The 21,394-nt window shown below is 44.3% G+C and overlaps 2 protein-coding genes across 3 annotated transcripts; both read left to right on the top strand.

Annotated features, from left to right (window-relative positions):
* The first annotated feature begins 2,154 nt into the window (after positions 1-2,154).
* klhl38b (kelch-like family member 38b) lies at positions 2,155-7,149 on the top strand. 2 transcript variants are annotated; one of them, XM_020054604.3, is made up of 8 exons: positions 2,155-2,471; positions 3,425-3,668; positions 3,830-3,979; positions 4,100-4,177; positions 4,477-4,599; positions 4,706-5,470; positions 5,658-5,763; positions 5,875-7,149. In XM_020054604.3, the coding sequence occupies exons 2-8, from the start codon at positions 3,426-3,428 to the stop codon at positions 6,162-6,164; spliced, it is 1,755 nt and encodes a 584-aa protein (XP_019910163.1). In that variant the 5' UTR covers positions 2,155-2,471; position 3,425; the 3' UTR covers positions 6,165-7,149. The 2 variants fall into 2 exon arrangements, with proteins under 2 accessions (XP_019910163.1, XP_010891066.1); XM_010892764.5 differs by having other exon boundaries at positions 2,156-2,439.
* Positions 7,150-13,541: 6,392 nt separating this feature from the next.
* fbxo32 (F-box protein 32) lies at positions 13,542-20,309 on the top strand. The gene is made up of 9 exons (XM_013137709.4): positions 13,542-13,793; positions 14,427-14,542; positions 14,699-14,748; positions 14,843-14,935; positions 17,363-17,456; positions 18,381-18,565; positions 18,797-18,979; positions 19,307-19,450; positions 19,602-20,309. Exons 1-9 carry the CDS (start codon positions 13,681-13,683, stop codon positions 19,689-19,691), a joined length of 1,068 nt encoding a protein of 355 aa, XP_012993163.1. The 5' UTR covers positions 13,542-13,680; the 3' UTR covers positions 19,692-20,309.
* Positions 20,310-21,394: the final 1,085 nt, after the last annotated feature.

Below are 21,394 nucleotides of genomic sequence, written 5' to 3'. Positions count from 1 at the left end.
AGTTTGTCACATTGCTGTTGGGTGACTTTATGCCACTCCTGGCACAAAAAAATTCAAGTAGCTCGGCTTTGTTTGATGGCTTGTGACCATCCATCTTCCTCTTGATAAAATTCCAGAGGTTTTCAATGGGGTTCAGATCTGAAGATTGGGCTGACCTTGACATGGTCATATCTGGTGGTCCTCCATCCACACCTTGATTGACCTGGCTGTGGGGCAAGGAGCATTGTCTTGCTGGAAAAAACTATTCTCAGAGTTGGGGAACATTGTCAGAGCAGAAGGAAGCAGGTGTTCGTCCAGGATAACCTTGTACTTGGCTTGATTCATGTGTCCTTCACAAAGACAAATCTGCCCGATTCCAGCCTTGCTGAAGTATCCCCAGATCATCACTGATCCTCCACCAAATTTCATAGTGGGTACAGGACACTGTGGCTTGTAGGCCTCTCCAGGTCTCAGAATAACCATTAGATGACAAGGTGTTGGGCAAAGCTGAAAATTGGACTCATCAGAGAACATAACCTTACACCATTCCTCTACAGTCCAATCCTTATGGTCTTTTGCAAACTCCAGCCTGGCTCTTCTTTGCTTCTCATTGATGAAGGCCTTTTTTCTAGCTTTGCACGACTTCAGCCCTGCCCCTAGGAGCCTGTTTCGAACCATCCTCACCATGCAATTCATCCTAGCTGCTGTTTTCCATTCTTTTTGTAGGTCACTTGATGTCATCCTACGGTTGTTGAGTGATATTCGAATGAGTTGACGGTCATCTTGGTCTGTGGACAGTCGTTTTCACCATCTGCCAGTCTGTAGCTTTGTTGTCCCCAATGTCTGTTGCTTGACCTTGTTCTTATGAACTGCTGTCTTTGAAATTTTCAGGATGGAAGCAACCTGACGCTCAATGAATCCCTCTGCCAGTAAAGCCAGAATTGAACCCTTCTTTTCCACACTCAGAGCTTTTCTTTTCAACTCTTTTGTCATGCTGAATAGTTATTCTTTTGTTCAAATTACCTTTGAGGTACAATTTGCACTGTTTTTGCCCTCCATCTGGTTCTATTTCAAGAGGATAGTGATGACCACAGCAGTGGTTTTTATACTTTTCCTCATTAAATTAGATTTGGTTCAATACCTCACAAAGTTAAATGGGGTGTTCCTGTGTTGGAATTTAACAGATATTGGAATGGAATGGCTGCCACACATGTAGAGATGCTGATTTAAGAAAAAATAGGAGTGGTCTCTTAATTTTTTCCAGAGCTGTATATATATATATACACACACACATATATATTACATTTTGTTTTCACTGGAGGAGTCAACATTGCTCAACATGTGTTCCCTCAATCCGACCTCTCCTTGACGTTGACAAGTGGAACGGGATTGGTTGGGACCCGCCACATTCTACGTTTAAATAGAGGGTCAGGCCTGTCAATCTTATATGAGACAACTGAGTGACATTATCCAATGGCCAGCCAACAGCCAAATGACCTGCTGTAACAGCCACAACAAACATGTCATTGCAAATTCATGTTGTTATGATATTCAGCTGTCCCAGTGTCTCAGCCCCACGACCCCTTATGTTGCCATCTCTCCCCCCCCCCCTCCGTATCCCAGATAGCACCCTAACCCTATGTAGTGCGCTGGTTTTTCATAGAGGGTGCTGTTTAGAAGTGGTGGCCTATGTAGGGAATAGGTTTCCATTTGAGACAAGGAACTGCGTTTACATGGCTGTCAGGATAGCACTTCCCAGATCCCTGCACCCCACTTCAGCCAGAACCGGGCCACAGAACTGGGCCTACGACTGTCTCACTACATCTCTGTTTATCACCGCTTGATACACACTGGAGCGGTTTCCTCGGTCAAGGAGTTGGGGGATGGAGAGAATGGTGGGAGGTAGGAACAGAAAGAAGGAGAAAGAGAGAGTCAGAGTGGTGCAAAGAGGGGAGGGATAGAAGCGGAGAGAGAGCATAGGAGGAGTAGAGGGAGCGAAAAAGGGGGAGAGGGAGGTAGAAAAAGCAGAAGGGAGAGAGAGAGGGTGGGGAGAGGTAGGGGGAGACTGGGTTGGGGGAGACTGGGTAGGGGGAGACTGGGTAGGGGGAGACTGGGTAGGGGGAGACTGGGTAGGGGTGGAGTAAGGTAGAGAGATTCGGGCAGTCACATGTGAGGCTGCTGGCGTGCTGCTAAAGAGTTGGGGTCTATTTTAAAACAGGAATGTAGTCGGAGCCAGAGGCCTCATGGAAAGAGAGCCATAACAACAAACGGTTTCTCACCAAACAGCACCTCCTCCCCAACTTACACAGAGCCGCCAGCAGGAGGAACAGATAAGGGCCGAGTTAAAAGACAGAGAAATAAAAATAAAATGCTCAGTCTTTACGTTTCAGGGGGAATTCTGGCCAGTAGCAACAGTTGCCTGCAGTAAATCAGGGTGAAGGACAAGAAGACGGAGTCAAGGTATGGAGCGATGGAAGGTGTGCCAAGCACAGGTGTGAAGATGCTGGTGTTGCTTGTTGCTGTCCGTTACTGTATTTTGCTGTCTGTTGCTGCCCGTTGAATTAATTATTAGCGTCAGTGCATATTTTTTTAACCAATAAACCTGGTTGCTATAACAACCAGAGCAGACATTAACATTCTGTTTTGATGTGTTGTTGTGGATGACAAAATATCAGTTTCACTAGTTAACACACCTGCTTTGATGTCTTAAAGATGCACTCCAGGGCATGTATGTCTACATGTTTTGGTTGAACTCAAATGACATGTTATACATTCTAAATGCTCCAGTTCCTGCACCTTTTAGGAGCTTACCTCAATAAGTTGATATTCAATCTAGAAGTTTGTTTATGAATAACGCTTTCTGTATCTGTGTCTGTTCTGTATCTATGGATCGTTTCCCCTGATACTTGACACTTGTTTGCATGTGGGGGGAAAATGTTTATTGAGCAATTGTGCCACAGATGGTTTCTTTCTGTTCCCTCCTCCATGGTGTTAATTATATAACCTTGTACATTTCATTTTGAACACTGAAAACGTTGCTTTGAATATTGTTTTTGGGAAAGATCGCAGGTTAAATTCACTGGTAATAATGACCTATGAATAATGACACAGAAATAGCACCATAACAGACTCCAGGGCATTCAAACAGTCCCAACACTGGTGTTGATTATAGCACCAGTGAATGATACTCTCGCTGTCGTTGGGCTTGGTTCATGCTCTAGTCAGACAGATGGGTTATCATGGTGTGCCTCTAAAGTGACAATTTATCAGGAGCTTAATTCTATCTGAATGGAGTCCTGTTATACCTGCCTGTCAAAACTATTTCACACATCACACAAGAACCCTGCGGCAAAACTAGTTAAACCATTTCCTCCCCTTTTCCAAAAAAAGTCTCTGCTAGAGACAGTCCCAAAACAAATCAAAACTCTTATCCACCTTTGTCCAGAATGGACCGCAAACCAAAGCCACTCCTGGAGGTGTTCCACTACAAGGACAAGGAGCAGCCGTCCCTCCTCTCGACACAGCTGAACCGCCTGAGGAAGGAGCGGGTCCTCACTGATGTGCTCCTCTGCTCTGACAACACGGAGGTCGCCTGCCATCGCAACGTCTTGGCCTCCAGCAGTCCATACTTCACAGCCATGTTCTGCCACAACTTCAGGGAGAGCCAGCAGCAGAAGGTCAGGCTGAAGGTAAGGTCGCCTCACCTGCTTTTTCACACTGTTCTAGACAAAACCAGCGTCCTGTCTACAGGGCGTTACCGCATTGCCCGGCTGCCCAAAGGAGCAGGTGTGTGCGGCTTCATCCTTTCGACTGCAAAAAGTAAAAGACGTTGTTGTTGTTGTTCCTGAAGGGCATCTCCTCCGGCATCCTGAGCGGCATCGTGGACTATGTCTACACAGGGTCCGTTGTCATCACCATGGACACAGTCCTCCCTATGATGCAGGCAGCCTCCATGTTTCAGTACACCAGGCTGTTCGAGGCGTGTTCCCACTTCCTACAGGTGCACACCGCGGAAACCGGCTTCGAACGCCGACCCAGACACTCTCACACTGACCACATTTGAACTGAAATATAATTCATATGAAACCAGTTTACAAATGTTCCATCTGATTGATTCTAGGAGCAACTGAGCCCGGAGAACTGCCTCAGCATGATTCGCCTGTCAGATATTTTACAATGTGGCAGCCTCAAGGAGAAGGTCGGTTGACTATTAAACTGTTTTCAATCGTTAAGTATTTTTCATGTATTGAGGTCAATTTGGTCATATCCCAACCAGGATTCAAACCCTAATCCAGCCTGACCTTCTTGAATATGTCTAGGTAGGGCTTTAGTCACTAGAGAATTAGAGGAATAAGGATTACTTTACTTCCACATACACCGGACACCGGGTAGGAATAAAGGTATATTGCCCACAAAACAGGATTTTATCTAGCAACCTCAAGGTCCCTGCCACCATTTGGGTCCCTTGGCTGAGGCCTCTCTATTGGGTTTTTCCAGGCCAGGGAGATGGCAGTTCGAAACTTCTCTGACGTCTCCAACTCAGAGGACCTGTGTGAAATGTCCCTGCCGGAGCTAATGAACTACCTGGAAGATGACCGGCTGTGCGCAGAGGAGGAGCAGGTAGATGGCACTTTATATTGCTTCATATTGACTTTGTTGGGACCAGTTAATGTACACCACAACCCCAAAATGGCCCAAAGTAATTTTTTTAACTCTCATTCTGCAGGTGTTTGAGACATTACTGGCTTGGATCCACCACGACCCGTTCTCCAGACGTGGCGCCATCTCTGACCTCTTCAAGAAGGTCCGTCTACGCTACATCCACCCCACCTACCTGTTCCAGTTCATCGCAAGCGACCCCCTCATCCAGTCCTCCAACCTCTGCACCGAGATCATCGAGTCCGTCCGCCGCCTCATGTTCTCCGTCAGCACAAGGTGCGGGTCGGACCTCAAGCCCCTGTGGGCAGCCCCGCGGCGCTACACCTGCCAGGAAACCCTGGTGCTGGTCGGGGGCCGGAAGAACAATGAGCAGACCTCCAGGGAGGCGCTGCTCTTCGACGAGCAGACCCAGCGCTGGCAGTGGCTGGCAAAGCTGCCCCTGCGGCTCTACAAGGCCTCGTACGTGTGCATCCACAGCGTACTGTATGTCCTGGGAGGTCTCACCATGAACACCGAGCGCAGCGTGGTCAGCACCGCCGTGTACACCCTCTCCCTGAAGACAAACCAGTGGAGGACGGCCGAACCCATGATCCAGGCCCGCTTTGCCCACCAGAGTGTCGCATACCTGCACTACATATTTGTCCTGGGGGGTCTGGGGCTGGAGATGCAGCTGTGTGACACGGTGGAGCGCTATAGCAGCATGTTCAACCAGTGGGAGGTCATGGCCCCAATGCCTACCGCAGTTCTGCATCCAGCAGTTGCCACCAACGACCAAAGAATCTACCTATTCGGTGGAGAGGATGCAATGCAGAACCCTGTCAGGATAATACAGGTAGTTTCTATCTCTCTCTCTCAATTTGCTGTTCAGTATTGCACATTCCAGAGTGGATTCTTGATTGACTGAGTACTTGGTTCTTAAGTCTTTGAATGTATTAAAGTTCACCATTAAGTCATGTACTTTTTGGAGAGGAAAGTTCAGACACACTGAACTTACCCACTAAACTGACCCTTTTCGCCAGGTGTATCACATTGGCAGAAATCTGTGGTCCAAGATGGAGAGCAGGACAGTGAAGAACGTTTCTGCTCCAGCAGCCGTCATAGACAACAAGATCTACATTGTTGGAGGTAGGTGGCGGCTGGAATAGTCTGTGGCTCCAGTCAGAATTTGAGTTTGATATTGTCTTGATTTTGAGTTCTTGAGCTGATGTTTCACCGTGTGTCACTGTGACCCTACAGGATACACTAGGAGAATGATAGCCTACGACACCAAAGCCAACCGGTTCCTAAAGTGCAAGAACATGAAGGAGCGGAGAATGCACCACGCCGCCACGGTTCTCGGCGACAAACTGTACGTGACCGGAGGACGCTTCATCAACGGCCACGACATCATCGAGGACTCGGACAGCTTTGAGTGCTATGACCCAAAGACAGACATGTGGACTTCTAAAGGAACGCTGCCATACAAACTGTTTGACCATGGTTCTCTCTCCATGGTATGCATCTCCAACAAACCCAACCTTCCTTGAGTGTTTAGTTTGGACTCTTACACTCTCAAAAAAGGAAAACAAGTTGCAACCTAAAAGGGTTTGGCGGCTGTCCTCCAATAGGGGAAAACATCCAGGTAGAACCTGGCTGTGGTTTAAGCAGCATTTCCTCTTCCTGGGACATGCAAACAACACACAGTGGGTGTCCCTTGACCTTAACTGACCAGGTGACCTTTCAAGAAATCTGAATATTTTTCACCCTTACATTCTACTCCATTAACATTCTAAAAAAGAATCCACAATTGGAAAAGATGTTTTCAGCAGCATGTCATAGGAAACTTTACCCGTGTCATATGGAAGTGCAGGTCACATGGTCTGACAAGGAAAGCTCCTGTCCCCAAAACATTATTGTACAATGATAAACCTAGAATAGACATAACATGTGAGACAGTAGCGCTGTTGCTAGGTTAACTCTCATCACAAACAGATACACTGTGATTCGTTGTATGTTGTTTTTGGAGACCTTAAAGGGGAAGTTCGCCATTTTTACTAATGTCGATTTTTTTAATGTTAAAAGCATAATTTAAATATGTTTTATATTTAAATTACACTATTATGTAGTGCAGAGATTAATATATTGTTAATATATTATGATATTAGTTTGAAGTGTTTTATAGTCAATATCAAGCTGATGATTCAGAAAAATCTCTATATTACAAAAAAATATACAATCAAAACAATATTAAAATAAAAATTGGTGAACATGTATGTATGTATGTATGTATTGGTGAACATCCCCTTTATCACATTACATTAACTAAAATCATTCCTCTAAGGTGATGCTTACCTTTTACTGAGTATTTATAACCAACTTACTGCTTCAACTAGAATATATAAAAAGTAAATACAAATGTGTGAAATAGTATTAATAGCAAGCAAGAAAGTTTATTTATGTAGCACAATTCATACATAGAAGCAATTCAATGTGCTTCACAAAGAAAATAAAAATATACAAATACAATAGAATAAAAACAAATACTCAAATGAAAACATCAAAACAACATCATCATAATAAAACATAGAATAAGAAAATAAAAATAGAATAAAAACTGAGATATATTAGAAACAGAACTGTTATTTTATCAGAATCAGTAGTCAGCTGTATATCATTCAAAAATGTTATCAGGGCCGTTTCAGTACTGTGGTGAGGTTGCAAGCCTGACAGAAATGTGTTTAAGGGACCGCTTGAATTCACAAAATTGCTGAGTTGATTGCAGACATCCTTTTCAATGATCTTGGCTATACAAGGGAGATTTGATAAAGATGTTGGGAAAATGCCTGATTGCAGAGAGCTATTAACTATTTGCTGTAAGTCCATTGTTATAGAGTAAAAAAAAAAAAGTCGTCTGAGGGCAGTGTGTCGAGACAACATGTGGAAGCTTTAAGATGTCGAACGGTTTCTTCACAGGATTTTTGATCAATTGTATTAAATAGCGACATAATAACCAAGTTATGTCTTGGTGGTCGTGATGACGGTACAGAGTCCTTGTTAGACTGTGTAGTTCTGATGGATTATGGATTATAATTTTTTCACTAAAGAAACACGCAAATTCATTACATTTCACAGTGGACATGATTTCGGATGCTATCTTCTTTAGGGGTTTTGTAAACTTTTCAACAATGGCAAATAGAGAGTAGGTATTGTTGATTTTCTTGCTGATCATTCCCGATAATAGGGCAGTTCATATTTGCAAATTATACATGGCTGATTAAGGGATCAGTCTACTATGTGGGTCAGCTCATATTTACATTAATCAGAAATTAAATGTTTACATGTAACTTAAAGTATTGGTTGGCTTTATGTAGCATCCAAACTACATTACACTGATTTAAACCAAAACTAATACATGCACTAAGTATGTTGTTATTGAAGTGATGGTATTTTGGTTTTGAAGTGATTTTTTTATGTGTGATTTTTATATGTGTTGGTTGATAATAAAATATAAAAATTACCCCCAATGGAGTCTCAGTCTGATTCTTACCAAGTCTAGGGGGCAGGTGATAACTGAGCAGTCTGTGTGTTTCTGGCGTACGGTATTATCATCAGGACACGCCCAGACAGTAACTGTGGGAGTGGCCAGGGCACACCCAGACAGGAACTAAGGGAGTGGCCAGGACATGCCAGACAGTAACTGTGGAAGTGGCCAGGGCACACCCAGACAGGAACTAAGGGAGTGGCCAGGACATGCCCAGACAGGAACTGTGGGAGTGGCCAGGGCACGCCCAGACAGGAACTGTGGGAATGGTCACGACACGCCCAGAAAAAATTGCGGTAGGGGTGACAAAACTAACCAAAACTAACCAATATGGGACAACAAATCAGAGTCATCTCGTATTCCCGACACTCATCCATTGATATTTTTGATTACATTGTAATACATGAAATCATATAATCCATGATCACACACCACAATGCTGGTAAAAGTGTCAAAGGGCTGGATAATCTCAAACTATTGGAAGTGCAGTTGTCTGTTCCAACTTGGCATCCCACCTGACCCACAGACTACATTTGACACACCTAGTTTACAGGGCCGATTCAATTAAAAACCACGCCGTTAACTGTCCCATCTGAAACCGTCAATACCTGTGTGCTGATAGTACTGTGCAACTTTCTGAACTGTCAGATGACAAGCCAACGGCACCCAAGTCTATCACAAAAGGAGAATGTTATTCAGTACACATGGTTAAATATTTACATACCTATTATTAGCACTCAGCTGACATTTCTTCTAAAACGGTCATGTTCTGTGTGAAAGGTTAACATCTTTCCAACCAGTAAAAAGAGAGGACTAAGGGTGCGAGCGAGTTAAAGAGGTTAAAGGGCGAGATGCTGGAGGGGTGGAAAGAGTGTGGATGACAGGATGGAGGAGTGCAAGAACGGAGGGTGGAGGAACAAAGGGAAGAGGGATGGAGAGCAGAGAAGGTGGATGGTCAAAGAGTGGTGAGAGGATAGAGATGGGGGAGAGGGTGGAGGACTGAGGAGTTAAGGAATGGGGGGGCAGGGTTGAGAGGTGTGGGGGGTGAATGGGTGGAGGTGTGCTGGGTGAGAGGGTGGAGGAGTTAAGGAATGGGGGGGTCAGGGTTGAGAGGTGTGGGGGGTGAATGGGTGGAGGTGTGCTGGGTGAGAGGGTGGAGGAGTTAAGGAATGGGGGGGTCAGGGTTGAGAGGTGTGGGGGGGTGAATGGGTGGAGGTGTGCTGGGTGAGAGGGTGGAGGAGTTAAGGAATGGGGGGGTCAGGGTTGAGAGGTGTGGGGGGTGAATGGGTGGAGGTGTGCTGGGTGAGAGGGTGGAGGAGTTAAGGAATGGGGGGGTCAGGGTTGAGAGGTGTGGGGGGTGAATGGGTGGAGGTGTGCTGGGTGAGAGGGTGGAGGAGTTAAGGAATGGAGGGGTTGGTGTTGAGATGGTTGAGGGGTGAATGGGTGGAGGTGCAGTGGTGGATAGGGTTTGTGGGTGCCGATCGAGTGAATGGGTGGAGGGTGGAGGAGTTAAGGAATGGGGGGGGTCAGGGTTGAGAGGTGTGGGGGGGTGAATGGGTGGAGGTGCAGTGGTGGATAGGGTTTGTGGGTGCCGATCGAGTGTAGTAAACTATAGGTGATCTGGGGTTATTTGGGGAAACAAACACGAGGGGGAACAGTACACCCCCTGGTGTCATGTGGACCGCAGGTTTGTACCCTGGTATCAGAGCAGGCAGCCTAGCCCCGCCTACTACCCTGATCCCACTGGGACGAAGAGTTTCACAACACCACCTGGGAGATGATGAAACCAGTGAGGGACAAGAACAGGTGGAGAGAGACACAAACCCCAACACATATGAGAGAGAAATCTGACAGGTCTTTTTATTAATGATCTGATCATATTGAAATGTGTTCATGCCACACTGATCTGATATTTCTGAAATTGTATACTACACAATGTTATCAAAATAAATAATTAAATTAACAATCATGATATATATAGCATATATTTATAAATAGATATTTCCGCATGAACTTCTAGGAAAGCCCCTGTCCATGGTTGTATCTGGTACTAGGCATACTTTGAGAAGGTATTTTGGAACTGCCACATGTTGCTCAATGTAACAATAAAATGTAATCCTTTAGTTAATTAGCATTTCAGAACGTCCATATATCAGTCCCACACAAACTGGACACAGATATACATACACGTGTATATATGTCCTGGTACCCTGTCCTGTACATATATACATTTAATGAGAAGTGTGCAAATACAATTTCCGGTACCTCTAGTTTTGTCATTTGCCATGTGCACCTTGACTACAGCTCATCAAGAATACAGACGGACATTTACAACTGGTGAAATCGAAGCACAGCCAGGAACTCATATCATATTTGACTGAATTCTTTATTTAAAAGACAAGTATTCTACCAAAGTGGAGTATCAATCTTTGTTGAAATGTTTGTATTTAACTGTATTATTTGTGTATGTTAACACAAATAATACAGACGTCTCCTTCTTCCCACACAAGCACCAACTGCTACTTGGGGCTTTCCAAAAACATATTTGTCATCATCTTGTTTTCTCTGGAACTACACTACTTAAATAGACTCCAGGGATGTACAGCACATGGAGAGAAAGAGAGTGAGGGAAACTAAGAAAGAGAGAAAGAGAAAGAGGGAGAGGATGGAGAATGAGATGGAGGGAGAGAATGGACAAAATGTGTCCCCAATAATTACAAAGTAATCTATGAACGGCAATCTCTGGAAAACAGAAACTCAAACATTTTGTGTGAGAAAACAATTCCCTGAGTTAACGCCAATGTGTAAATTGGCTTCTTACCAAAACACTGGAGGGCAGAACATATCTGGGTATATACTTGGCACATCAGAACTGAGAAACAAACAAACAATACAGAAAGGTCTCATGCTTTGTTGATGAAATAAAAAGCACATCAGTGTCATCAAATAATTGATATACACTAAGTCAACAGTTTATTTCATATAATTTACTATCGTCGTGTGTCTGTTTGTTACATTTATTTACTCAGCTGACATTTCTTCTAAAACGGTCATGTTCTGTGTGAAAGGTTAACATCTTTCCAACCAGTAAAAATAATGTGTAAATTGGCTTCTTACCAAAACACTGGAGGGCAGAACATATCTGGGTATATACTTGGCACATCAGAACTGAGAAACAAACAAACAATACAGAAAGGTCTCATGCTTTGTTGATGAAATAAAAAGCACATCAGTGTCATCAAATAATTGATATACACTAAGTCAACAGTTTATTTCATATAATTTACTATCGTCGTGTGTCTGTTTGTTACATTTATTGTGCCCATTTCTTCCCCTTCCCACAGTCCCATGCTCGACTCCCAGGCATGGTCGGTACACCCGGCCAGGATGTGAACCCCTGGCCAGCGTGACGCAGTCGTTGACAATGAGGCGGTCTCAGTCAACTCACCTGGTGAAGCGTTCAACTCACCTGGTGAAGCGTTCATGAAGCGTTCAACTCACCTGGTGAAGCGTTCAACTCACCTGGTGAAGCGTTCATGAAGCGTTCAACTCACCTGGTGAAGCGTTCATGAAGCGTTCAACTCACCTGGTGAAGCGTTCAACTCACCTGGTGAAGCGTTCAACTCACCTGGTGAAGCGTTCATGTAAACACGCATCGCACCACTGGATGTCTTCTCCCGGGGCCCGTGGATGTTCCCTCTCAACTGGGCCGTGGGACGTGACCTGTAACCTTTTGTTCATGACAGGACAATCCTTCCAGTGGAACGACCGGGTGAGCGAGGCACCTGCTCCCTGGCTCAGGTTACCCGGTCGGGCTGGCCAGTTCCCTGTGCAGGGCATGACAGAGGGGTCGGGGCTCATCGGAGGAAGTGCACTGTCAAGGGAATAGGGTGTAAAGGGGAGTGGGGGGAGTGGGGTGGGGTGGGGAGTCGGGTGGGTAGGGGAGTCAGGTGGGCTGTGTGACTGGTGTTGCAACACAACCAGCCAGGGCCGGCTCTAGCCTTTCGGTGAAATTAAGCCTAGTTCAGGACTAAAAGTGACATTTGGTTGATGGTGGAAGAGAAACAAATGATGCTATAAAGTTAACTTCCTACAGTTGCACACATTTTTCACACGCAGACTTTGAAATGTTGCAGTCCCACCTACTTCGGGCAACTAGCTGTGGTCTCGTTGCTAGTGATTGTATTGACATTTTATTCTTAAGTTATTGAAATAATGTTCTGTACAACTACAGTAATGTAAAAAACATCTAGCATCACTAAGTTTAGATGACTAGCTACCAATAATAATAAAAAGGTCATGGGTAATTGTCAGATAACCTAGCCCCTGATATCCTACCTATAGAAATACGTAATGCGACTATTGTATTTTACTATTCTTACTCTCAAAAGAAAATTTTCATAAATAGATAACCTTTTGGGGCCTATGCAATCGCTTATATCACCAAATACCTAAAGCCAGCCCTGTCTTAAGCAGTCATCCTGCATTATTGCTATAAGAGTCATGGGTGCTTTACTGAGAAACACATCTCTGTTTTTCACCCAGCAGCACTTCATACTGACTGAGTAGTTTATTTTCTAAATTTAAATGGAATCGAGCATGAATTTGTTGCACTCCCACCTATGGTAAAACATAAATGATTACTGTTTTTGTCATTTATGTGCGTACATCTGCTATATTTGTCATTGTGTGTCGTTATTTACACTAACCCATAATTCCTACACTCACACATTATAAACAGAACTTTTCTTCCTCTGTGAGATACACGCTACAAATATATAGTAAATCATCATAGCCTCTGTGAAATATGTTACTGGATAAAGGAAGCCACTCGGATGCTTAGAGCGTTTAAGAACTTCGACCAACAGGTTTTTAAGTTACTGTGTCACACTTTCGATCTGATATTGGCCTATGAACGTAATGTTCACGCACTCCCGTTGAGATGGGACAAGTAATACAGCACACCACATCAACAACACTGGAATCGTCACCGTTTGTTGCGAAGTGCAGGCTATTTTGAGCATCTGCTGTTTCCACACAGTGTATTGCTGTACTCCAAAATCCTAACAAGATTCAACTTTACTTTAGTCTTCCTAATGATTTACGATATACCTACGTTGAATTCCTACATTTACCATATTGTTCTAAGTTGATAAGAAACGATTTACTGCGTCGGTGTCAACATAAAAAGAACTGTGATTCAGCGGTTTGAACGGGTTAATGAATGTCCCACACAAGACACCCACCGGGCGATAATATGCCATCCCTTGGTCATTTTGCAAACGCGAAGATGATAAACAAAGCCACGTGTTGTTGCGCTGTTTCCAAAAGAGGCGGAGCTCAAGTGTTTCCGGATTCTTCGCAGGCAAATATAAAGCCTTCTGCGCAGTCAGAATATTAGACAAAAACATCAAAGGCAGCAGTGGGAATAAAGGATTCCTGCATTATAGAACATTAAACGCTCCTCGAGAAATAGTCGGAACAACAGTTTATTTATCGCAGTTTGCTTAAATCCATCGATAATGCCTTTTCTTGGACAGGATTGGAGATCTCCAGGACAGAGCTGGGTGAAAACAGAAGAGGGATGGAAAAATTATTCGTCGGACAATAAAAACAACAATGACTCGGACATGAGGTCAGTATCGGAAATGTAATCTATTTTTTGTTTTTCATTGTACTTCCTGGTTTGTGCAGCATCTACAGGACGTTCTAATATTGGAGAAATGCTTGTGTGCGCAGTCAAGTTATCAGAACTTTCCCATGAAATGGAGGGACTGTGATGGATAGAGTGGGGAGAGAAAAAACATTTACATCCAGTCTACCTCTAGAATAAGTGGGCTATGGTAGGCTATAATCATAAACCATGTTCAACAATCCTACCGTAAAAGTTATAAAACCTGCTATTGCATTAAGCCCTGAATTAAACAGGCCAAAATAACAGACACTAGCAGAAAGGAGAGAAGGACAACAATAACAACAACAACAACAACAACAAATAAAAATAATACTAGGACACTGCTTTTGTTGTGAATGTCTGCCTGAGCCTGTTTTCCTACCCATTAACCAATGTGCTAAAAATAACTCCGTACAAGTGGTGGGATTAGTAGACATCTGTTGGAATTACAGTGTGTCCCGACTCCAGGGAATTTCATGCCAACGTTCTGCTGGAAAACATATATAGTATTCTCATAATCGTGCAAAATGAGCCATTTTTAAGATCAAATGTATTGAGCTTGAATGTGTGTGTGTTCTGTATTCCATTTCCCAGCTACTGCAAAAGTGAGGATGAGTGCTTCAAGGAGAACCTGCTTCTGGCTCTGACATATGAGATGTCAGCCAAGAAGAGGAAGAAGGACTTCATGAACAACAACACAAAGGTTCCATGTAGGTCCCCTGTTTAGACTGAGGCGTTGCACCACATTATATCCTCAAAGGGCCAGTCCGCAGTTCAAATGACAAACTGGATTGCTTACCATGTTTTGGTTAACGGCGGAAAGGATGGTGTGTAAGAAATAGTAACACTCTCTCACTTCGCCACAGATTTCCACAAGGAGAAATGGATTTATGTTCACAAAGGAAGCACCAAAGAGGTAAGAAGGAGCTCTCTGTTTTCATGATTTGAAGATGTTAGACCGTGATCAGGTGAGCCTGGACACTAATACCTTTCTAATCTAATCATCCCAGCGACATGGATACTGCACTCTGGGCGAAGCCTTTAACCGCCTGGACTTTTGCAGTGCCATCAAGGACAGCAGGAGGTTCAACTATGTTGTACGGGTACGTGTGTGTTTTATTGATTCATTCTTCCATTGTTTAATTAGGCAATGGTCAATTGGAACACGCTATCATTTCCATAACGACAGGTTTCCGATGGGCTTCATTTTGAAGGTGCCTTTGGTGTTACGTGAAGGGTTTAAAACACGGCTTTGCGGACACTGATTAAGCGTAGTCCTAGACTAAAAAAAACATTTTAAGGGCCGGTTTTGTAGATCCGGATTAAGCCTAGTCCAGGACTAAAAAAGCAAGCTCAATGGAATTGTCCATTTAATTTGTTTTTTTTTGTCCTAGACTAGGCTTAACTTGTGATGAAACATAAAGGATTAAGTCTTGACAGAGGTCAGTGGTAGGACATTTTTTAAAGAGTCAAACAAACTAGAGGACAGGATGTGTTTGTTCTGGGTGTGTAGACCTCACCATCTCTCAGGGCCTTATCACTTTGCTCCAGACACGAGGCTCTTTGGAGATAGTCTCTGAACCCACGGTCGGCTTGTGTTTGAGTGGTGTCTGGGCACACATCTGCCTGTATCTGGTGATAAACAGACAGATGCAGAGAGCATTGTTGCCCCCCGAGAACCACTGGAATGGTGCTTGGCGTCATACCTATGTTATTAAAAAGAGAATATGCTGACAGCTCACAAAAATACATTTAGATATCTTGGCAGATTTGAGAGTATTGGATTAGGTAATGTATCCCGCTATACCCCCGGTTTCCTGATATGCTAAACAGTAAACAAAATGTATGCAGTCCATAGTACAAACCATTTGTTACTGTGAGACTGATTGGGCTACACTACCAGCCTGGAGGTATAGTACAAAGCAGCTTCCAGGAACTAGCCAGCTAACTTTGATAAGCAGCCAGAAAAAGCTATTACACATTTTTTGCTTTTATAAAGCTGATTTTGGTTGCTGAGTTCAATTGGACCAGGCCCATTTCAAATGTGTCTTTCAACAGGCTTTTAGGCCTGCTAGCTGGCTTAGTAGCCTGCTTTGTAGTGTTCTGGTTAGGCCTCTGTCCAGGGGGCATACACACTGTGTGTTGTATGGCAAGATGGCCCTGTCCTGGGTCCCTGTTCTGGGTTACCACTGTGCCCTGAGGTGCGACGAAACAGCAGATTATTATGAAACTGGACCTGTGGTCAAGTGATTCTCCCGCCGTCTCTGTTTCTCTTCACCTCTCGCTCCGTTCCCACTCTCAACCCCTCAGTGTTTGCGACACTGGGCGCAGGCGATCCCAGTAACAATGGCTGGGTAACTTTAGTAGGGTCCAGCCTGTATGTTGGGCTGAGACGTGTTGTCCAGGACATGGTGCCGTGTGGGCGGTTGCGTCACGGCATTAGTGGGCTTCTCAGTTCCAGAGATCAGGTGGCAACTAGCACTTGATGCTTATGGAGCAAAGGCTTCGGCGTGTCACAACATGGAAAAATGGGCACACGTTGACCCATTAGGCAGGACCGTCTCTGGCTAGTGTGCAGGGTGGAGGCTAAAATTACACACACACACACACACACACACACACACACACACACACACTCAATAGTGCATTCAAGAGTGGGAGTGAGAGGTTGTGTTGACAGTAGTCATGTGTCCTAAACCGGGGTTGCGTAAGAGGCAGGGGTTCTCCGTGATGTGACTGGCGACGTGTGTCGTTGCGTGCCCCACATGCCGCCCCGGAGCTGCCCGGACAGGGGTGGATACTGGTAGGGCCAGAGGCTCGACGTCACCCCCTCCACAGTCTCTGGCTGGACGTTCCTGTGGGACGCCTTGGGTATCAGGTGCACAGCCAGGGTCTTGGGTAACATTGTTCTAGTGGCTTCTACTGGAGGGCCTTAGAAGGATTTCAGGCATGCAGACACTGAAGGATAAGCATTGAAAACACGCACGCACGCACGCGTGCGCACACTCACTCAAGACATCGACTAATGAGTGTGTAGATGTCCCTGTCAAGAATGTTTGTGTATCCTTCGTGATGGTCTGGGCATGTTGTCAGGTGGTGTGTGTGTGTCTGCGCGTACCCATCATTGTTGCCAGATGGAGAGGTTCCAACACCTCCATACCTGCACTGCTGATCTGTAGAGAGTTGGAGCTTGTTGTTTTGAAATGAGCCCAGTCAGTAGACAGACACACACACACACGCGCGCGCACACAGGCTCCGGAAAAGCAGTTTGTCAAGGAGTAACAGGTTGAATCCCAAAAGGATCTCTTTAACCTTGGTAGTGCACTACTGTTGTTTTGACCAATACTCAAAAGTAATCCACTACCTAGAGAATATGGATCCGTTTGGGACGTAGGCAGAGAAGCAAAACAAGTCATGATTACGGGAGGAACATAGTCTGATGGCAGGCCTGCAGATATTTATGACTGTTTTCTCTCTCCCTGCCTCCATCTCCCTCTCCTCTCTCTTTCTCGATCCTTCTCTCCCTCAAGTTGCTGGAGCTGATCGCTAAGTCCCAGCTGCCTTCTCTAAGTGGAGTTGCTCAGAAAAACTACATGAACATCCTGGAAAGAGTTGTGCAGAAAGGTGAGTGCTCTCTTACTCGATCAGCCTCTCTCCCTCTTTCTCGTTCTTGGTTTACAAATTTTGCATTTTATATTCGTGTACTTGCAACCTCAAACAGAAGGATAATTAAAGCAGGATATCTACATGTTATCAGAACAAGTTGACCTGTCTGCTCAGAGACCAGCTTGTGTGACAGTGTCAGGGTGGGTGTGATGATGTATGGGCTCATCTGAGCCGAGCTCTTCCAGCTCAGCTCCTGGTCAAAATAATGACAGGCTACACACAGCCCTCCGGTTCTGTAAACCAAACGCTAAACAGTGCCAAGTTGTTTAGGAAAGTTTTATAAATCCATTGGTGGATCGTTTATAGGTGAAATAAATAATGCTGCCAAGGGTCGCAGAACATTTCAGTCTATCACCCATGTTAGACATTTGGCACCTATGAAATAAATGTGAGTGTGCTTCCTCTGAAGGTTGGCACGTATGTGGTGTCCTTTCAAAAACAAATTAGTTATATAACATGACCTTAACAGATTAGGTGGCTTAAAGGATCTTGTGTACTTCAGCTGAGATAATTGATTCTGGTGACCAAGGCCCTGCATTTCATTTAGAAAGGGAACCCTTTTAACTTAACCTACACATTGTGGATGGTCTTACTTAATGTTGTAAACCAGCTGTAAAAAAAAAAAAATCTAACAAACATGGTTTTATCACCAATAATGTACAGAAAAAAATCCACTCATTTTAATTACATTCTTTACTGAACTATTTAAAAAAAATAAACAGTATCTTTAATACTTTGAACATTTTAGTGGATAGAATAGACGGAGGCTTTATGTCACCCCCCCTCCCCAGACCCCTACCCTTCAACCCCCCCTCCCCTGACAGCATCATGCTACATTACTGAATGTGGCTTTGCACTCGTCTCCCCCCCCCCCCCTCCCAGTGCTCGATGACCAGCAGAACGTCCGACCAATCAAAGAGCTGCTGCAGGCTCTCTATGTGTCTCTGTGTGACCTGGTGCAGGACATGGGCAAGTCCGTCCTGGTGGGGAACATCAACTGCTGGGTCCACCGCATGGAGAACATCCTCCAGTGGCAGCAGCAGCTGGATAATATCCAGATCAAGCGGGTGAGAAACACTCACCAAATGCAATTTCCAAAAGAATGGTTATCTAAAATATTGGAGTTCAGAACCAACTTTTACATTGCCAAGGACCTTTACACATACTCAGAACAGACTCCATTTGGTTGTAGAGGAGCTGCCAGTGGTGGGCAACATGGGGACAGATTACGCAAAATAGAAACCGGCCAATCACCGGGCCCGATTGCGCAGACCCTTACAGCCTACCTCTGTCTCCAGCCCGTGTCTAAAGGGATGAGTCTGACAGACCTGCCTGCCAGCCTCCAGCTGAACATCATGGAGCGCCTGTCAGATGGCCGCGACCTGGTCAGTCTAGGCCAGGTGACCCCTGACCTCGAGGCCCTGGCAGAGGACCGCCTGCTGTGGAAGAGGCTGTGCCAGTATCACTTCAATGACCGCCAGGTACACACACGTACACACACACACAATCACTTAACTTCACAAAAACGTCATGGAGAGTTTAGTTTCTCTTCATGGTTTAACTGAATAAGCATCTCCATTTTGCTGTTCTTAAGCCTCATTGAACACATCTGCTCCGCATATTCACCACAAACACACCACAGCTGAAGAAGATACCAAAACAATCTGGACGCATCCCATGCGTTTTCGCTGTGCATTTCTGAAGTGCAGTCGGCGTTTCACACACCGGACGTTGGCTCTGATCCGACACGCGACCTCTGTAGGAAAAACCTGAGTCCGTGTCTAACGTCTGTGCCCGGTCTCCGACAGATCCGTAAACGTCTGATGGTGTCAGACAAAGGCCAGTTGGAGTGGAAGAAGATGTACTTCAAGCTGTGCCGCTGCTATCCTGTCAGAGAACAGTACAGCGAAACCCTTCACTTCTGCACCCACTGTCATATCCTCTTCTGGAAGGTACAGACATTCCACTTCCTCTCCTTATCTTCAAATAGAAGTGGTGCTTTCTAATAACAGAGTAGTAATTAGACAGAAATAACTGTCGCTGTGAATCATTGACTATGACTGAGTGTAAATACTCAGTTGCTGTTTGCCTCTGTGGTTTCAGGATACAAACCATCCTTGCACAGCCAACAACACAGAGAGCTGCTGCAAACCTGTGTCTCCACAAGGCTTCATCAGCCTCTTCAAGTTCTGAGAGCCTCACAGAACCTGAATGACTTTGTACATACAAAACTGTTCATAGTGGGATTAATGGATTCAGACAGGTCCTTAGTCTGTGTATAGTGGTTTTGGTTCAATGGTTTCCTGGTCGCCATGGTACTGGGGACAGGAAGAAGAAGAAGAAGAGGAAGAGTCATGCAACTAACTTCCTGAATAAGAGCACTGCGGATTCTGGGAGCTGGAGTTCTATTGCTTGGATCAACTGAATGTGACCTGATGGGAAGAGGTAGAGAAGAGAGAGGGAAATTAGGTTAAACAGAGTACTCAAGTTACAAAAATATTTTTTCCTATTTTAATATTTTAAAAAAGGTATGCAGTAATGACATTACTACCGTAACAGCATTCAGCATTTTCCAGAAAGGAGATGGAATTTCAAGAAGGGATGTATAGTTTCAAAGCATGACTATATTGAGGAGGGGGGGTTCGGGGGGAGTAGGAAAATGTATTTATGATTTTTAATTTTTAATTGTAATGACTTACTTCAAATGTAGCCGAGGTTGTGTTTGTGTTTTAAAAATGTATGAATGTTTTTGGGACTTTTTGGAGGCTCTAAGAGTTTAAAGAAATGTTCTCTTGCATGGGGGACAGGTTTTGGGAGAAATTACTGTGGTAAAAGACATGTTGGTACATTACTAATGGAATAGGTGTTTTTCACCAAAGATTGGGTGGTATGATATTCTTCGATATGGTGAGTGCGTATCTTTTTCAAATACCTATTTTGTCCTTTTTTCACTTTTATACATTTTGATTTTTACAAAGTTTTTTTTTTTTTTGTATGAATGTGTTGTGTCCCGTCGGTGTGTAGCTAGTTGCTAACACTGCACCGTTATCAGAGAGCTGCAGCAGAATCGTTTGTATTACCTATGATATCGGGCACTGAATAATAATGATCACACGCTTAAGAAATGGTGGCGCGTGCCTCACGTGAGTAACAGCCGGTTAAGAACGGTAGTGGGATGTTATCGGTTCCGTGTGTTAACTTTGGGGTTTAGAAGTAGTTTTACAAATAGCGTTGTACTGAACAAATCATATATGGCCGCCTGCAATATGATACTTTTTTTTATACGCACATTTTTATTTGTGTTTCCGACGTGAAAAAGTGTGTTGGTGGGTAATGGAAACGTGTTGAATGGCAATCTTGACTCCGTTTGGACTCCCAAATGGCGTACCCTTTTTACGTTGCACTTTACTGGCCCTAATCTGAAGTAGTAAACTATAAGGTACAGGGTGACATTTGGAACGGTATCAGACTTGTAGCCACACTGCGGAGTCAGTATGTCGATGTACAAAACAGCCACTGCAATTCCAAATGTATTGTGTTTCCGTTAAATAAACTAAAATACAAAAAACATTGTGTGCGTGTATTTTTAAGTTTTGTGGACTGTCTGCTGCATGGTGTTTGTTGGAATATGCTAAAAAGTTTCACTCGGCTTTCGGATTTTAGCCGTGACAATTGCCAATCCATGACAGAGTCTAGAACCGATGGCCGAATGTTTTTCGTTAATTGGTCTTTTGACCAATCAGAATAACTCTGAAAAATTATCTCAATGTGAAAACATATGATGTGATTGGTCTAGACCAATAATAGGAAAACATGAGAATTAGGCTTCATGTATAGCCTAGGGCGACCACATATCAACATCACTGTTTGTTGTGCAACATTCTATTTTTAATAGT

Source organism: Esox lucius, chromosome 16, assembly GCF_011004845.1.
Source record: "Esox lucius isolate fEsoLuc1 chromosome 16, fEsoLuc1.pri, whole genome shotgun sequence".
Classification (NCBI taxonomy): Eukaryota; Metazoa; Chordata; class Actinopteri; order Esociformes; family Esocidae; genus Esox; species Esox lucius.
This window is presented reverse-complemented; position numbering and strand designations above follow the sequence as displayed.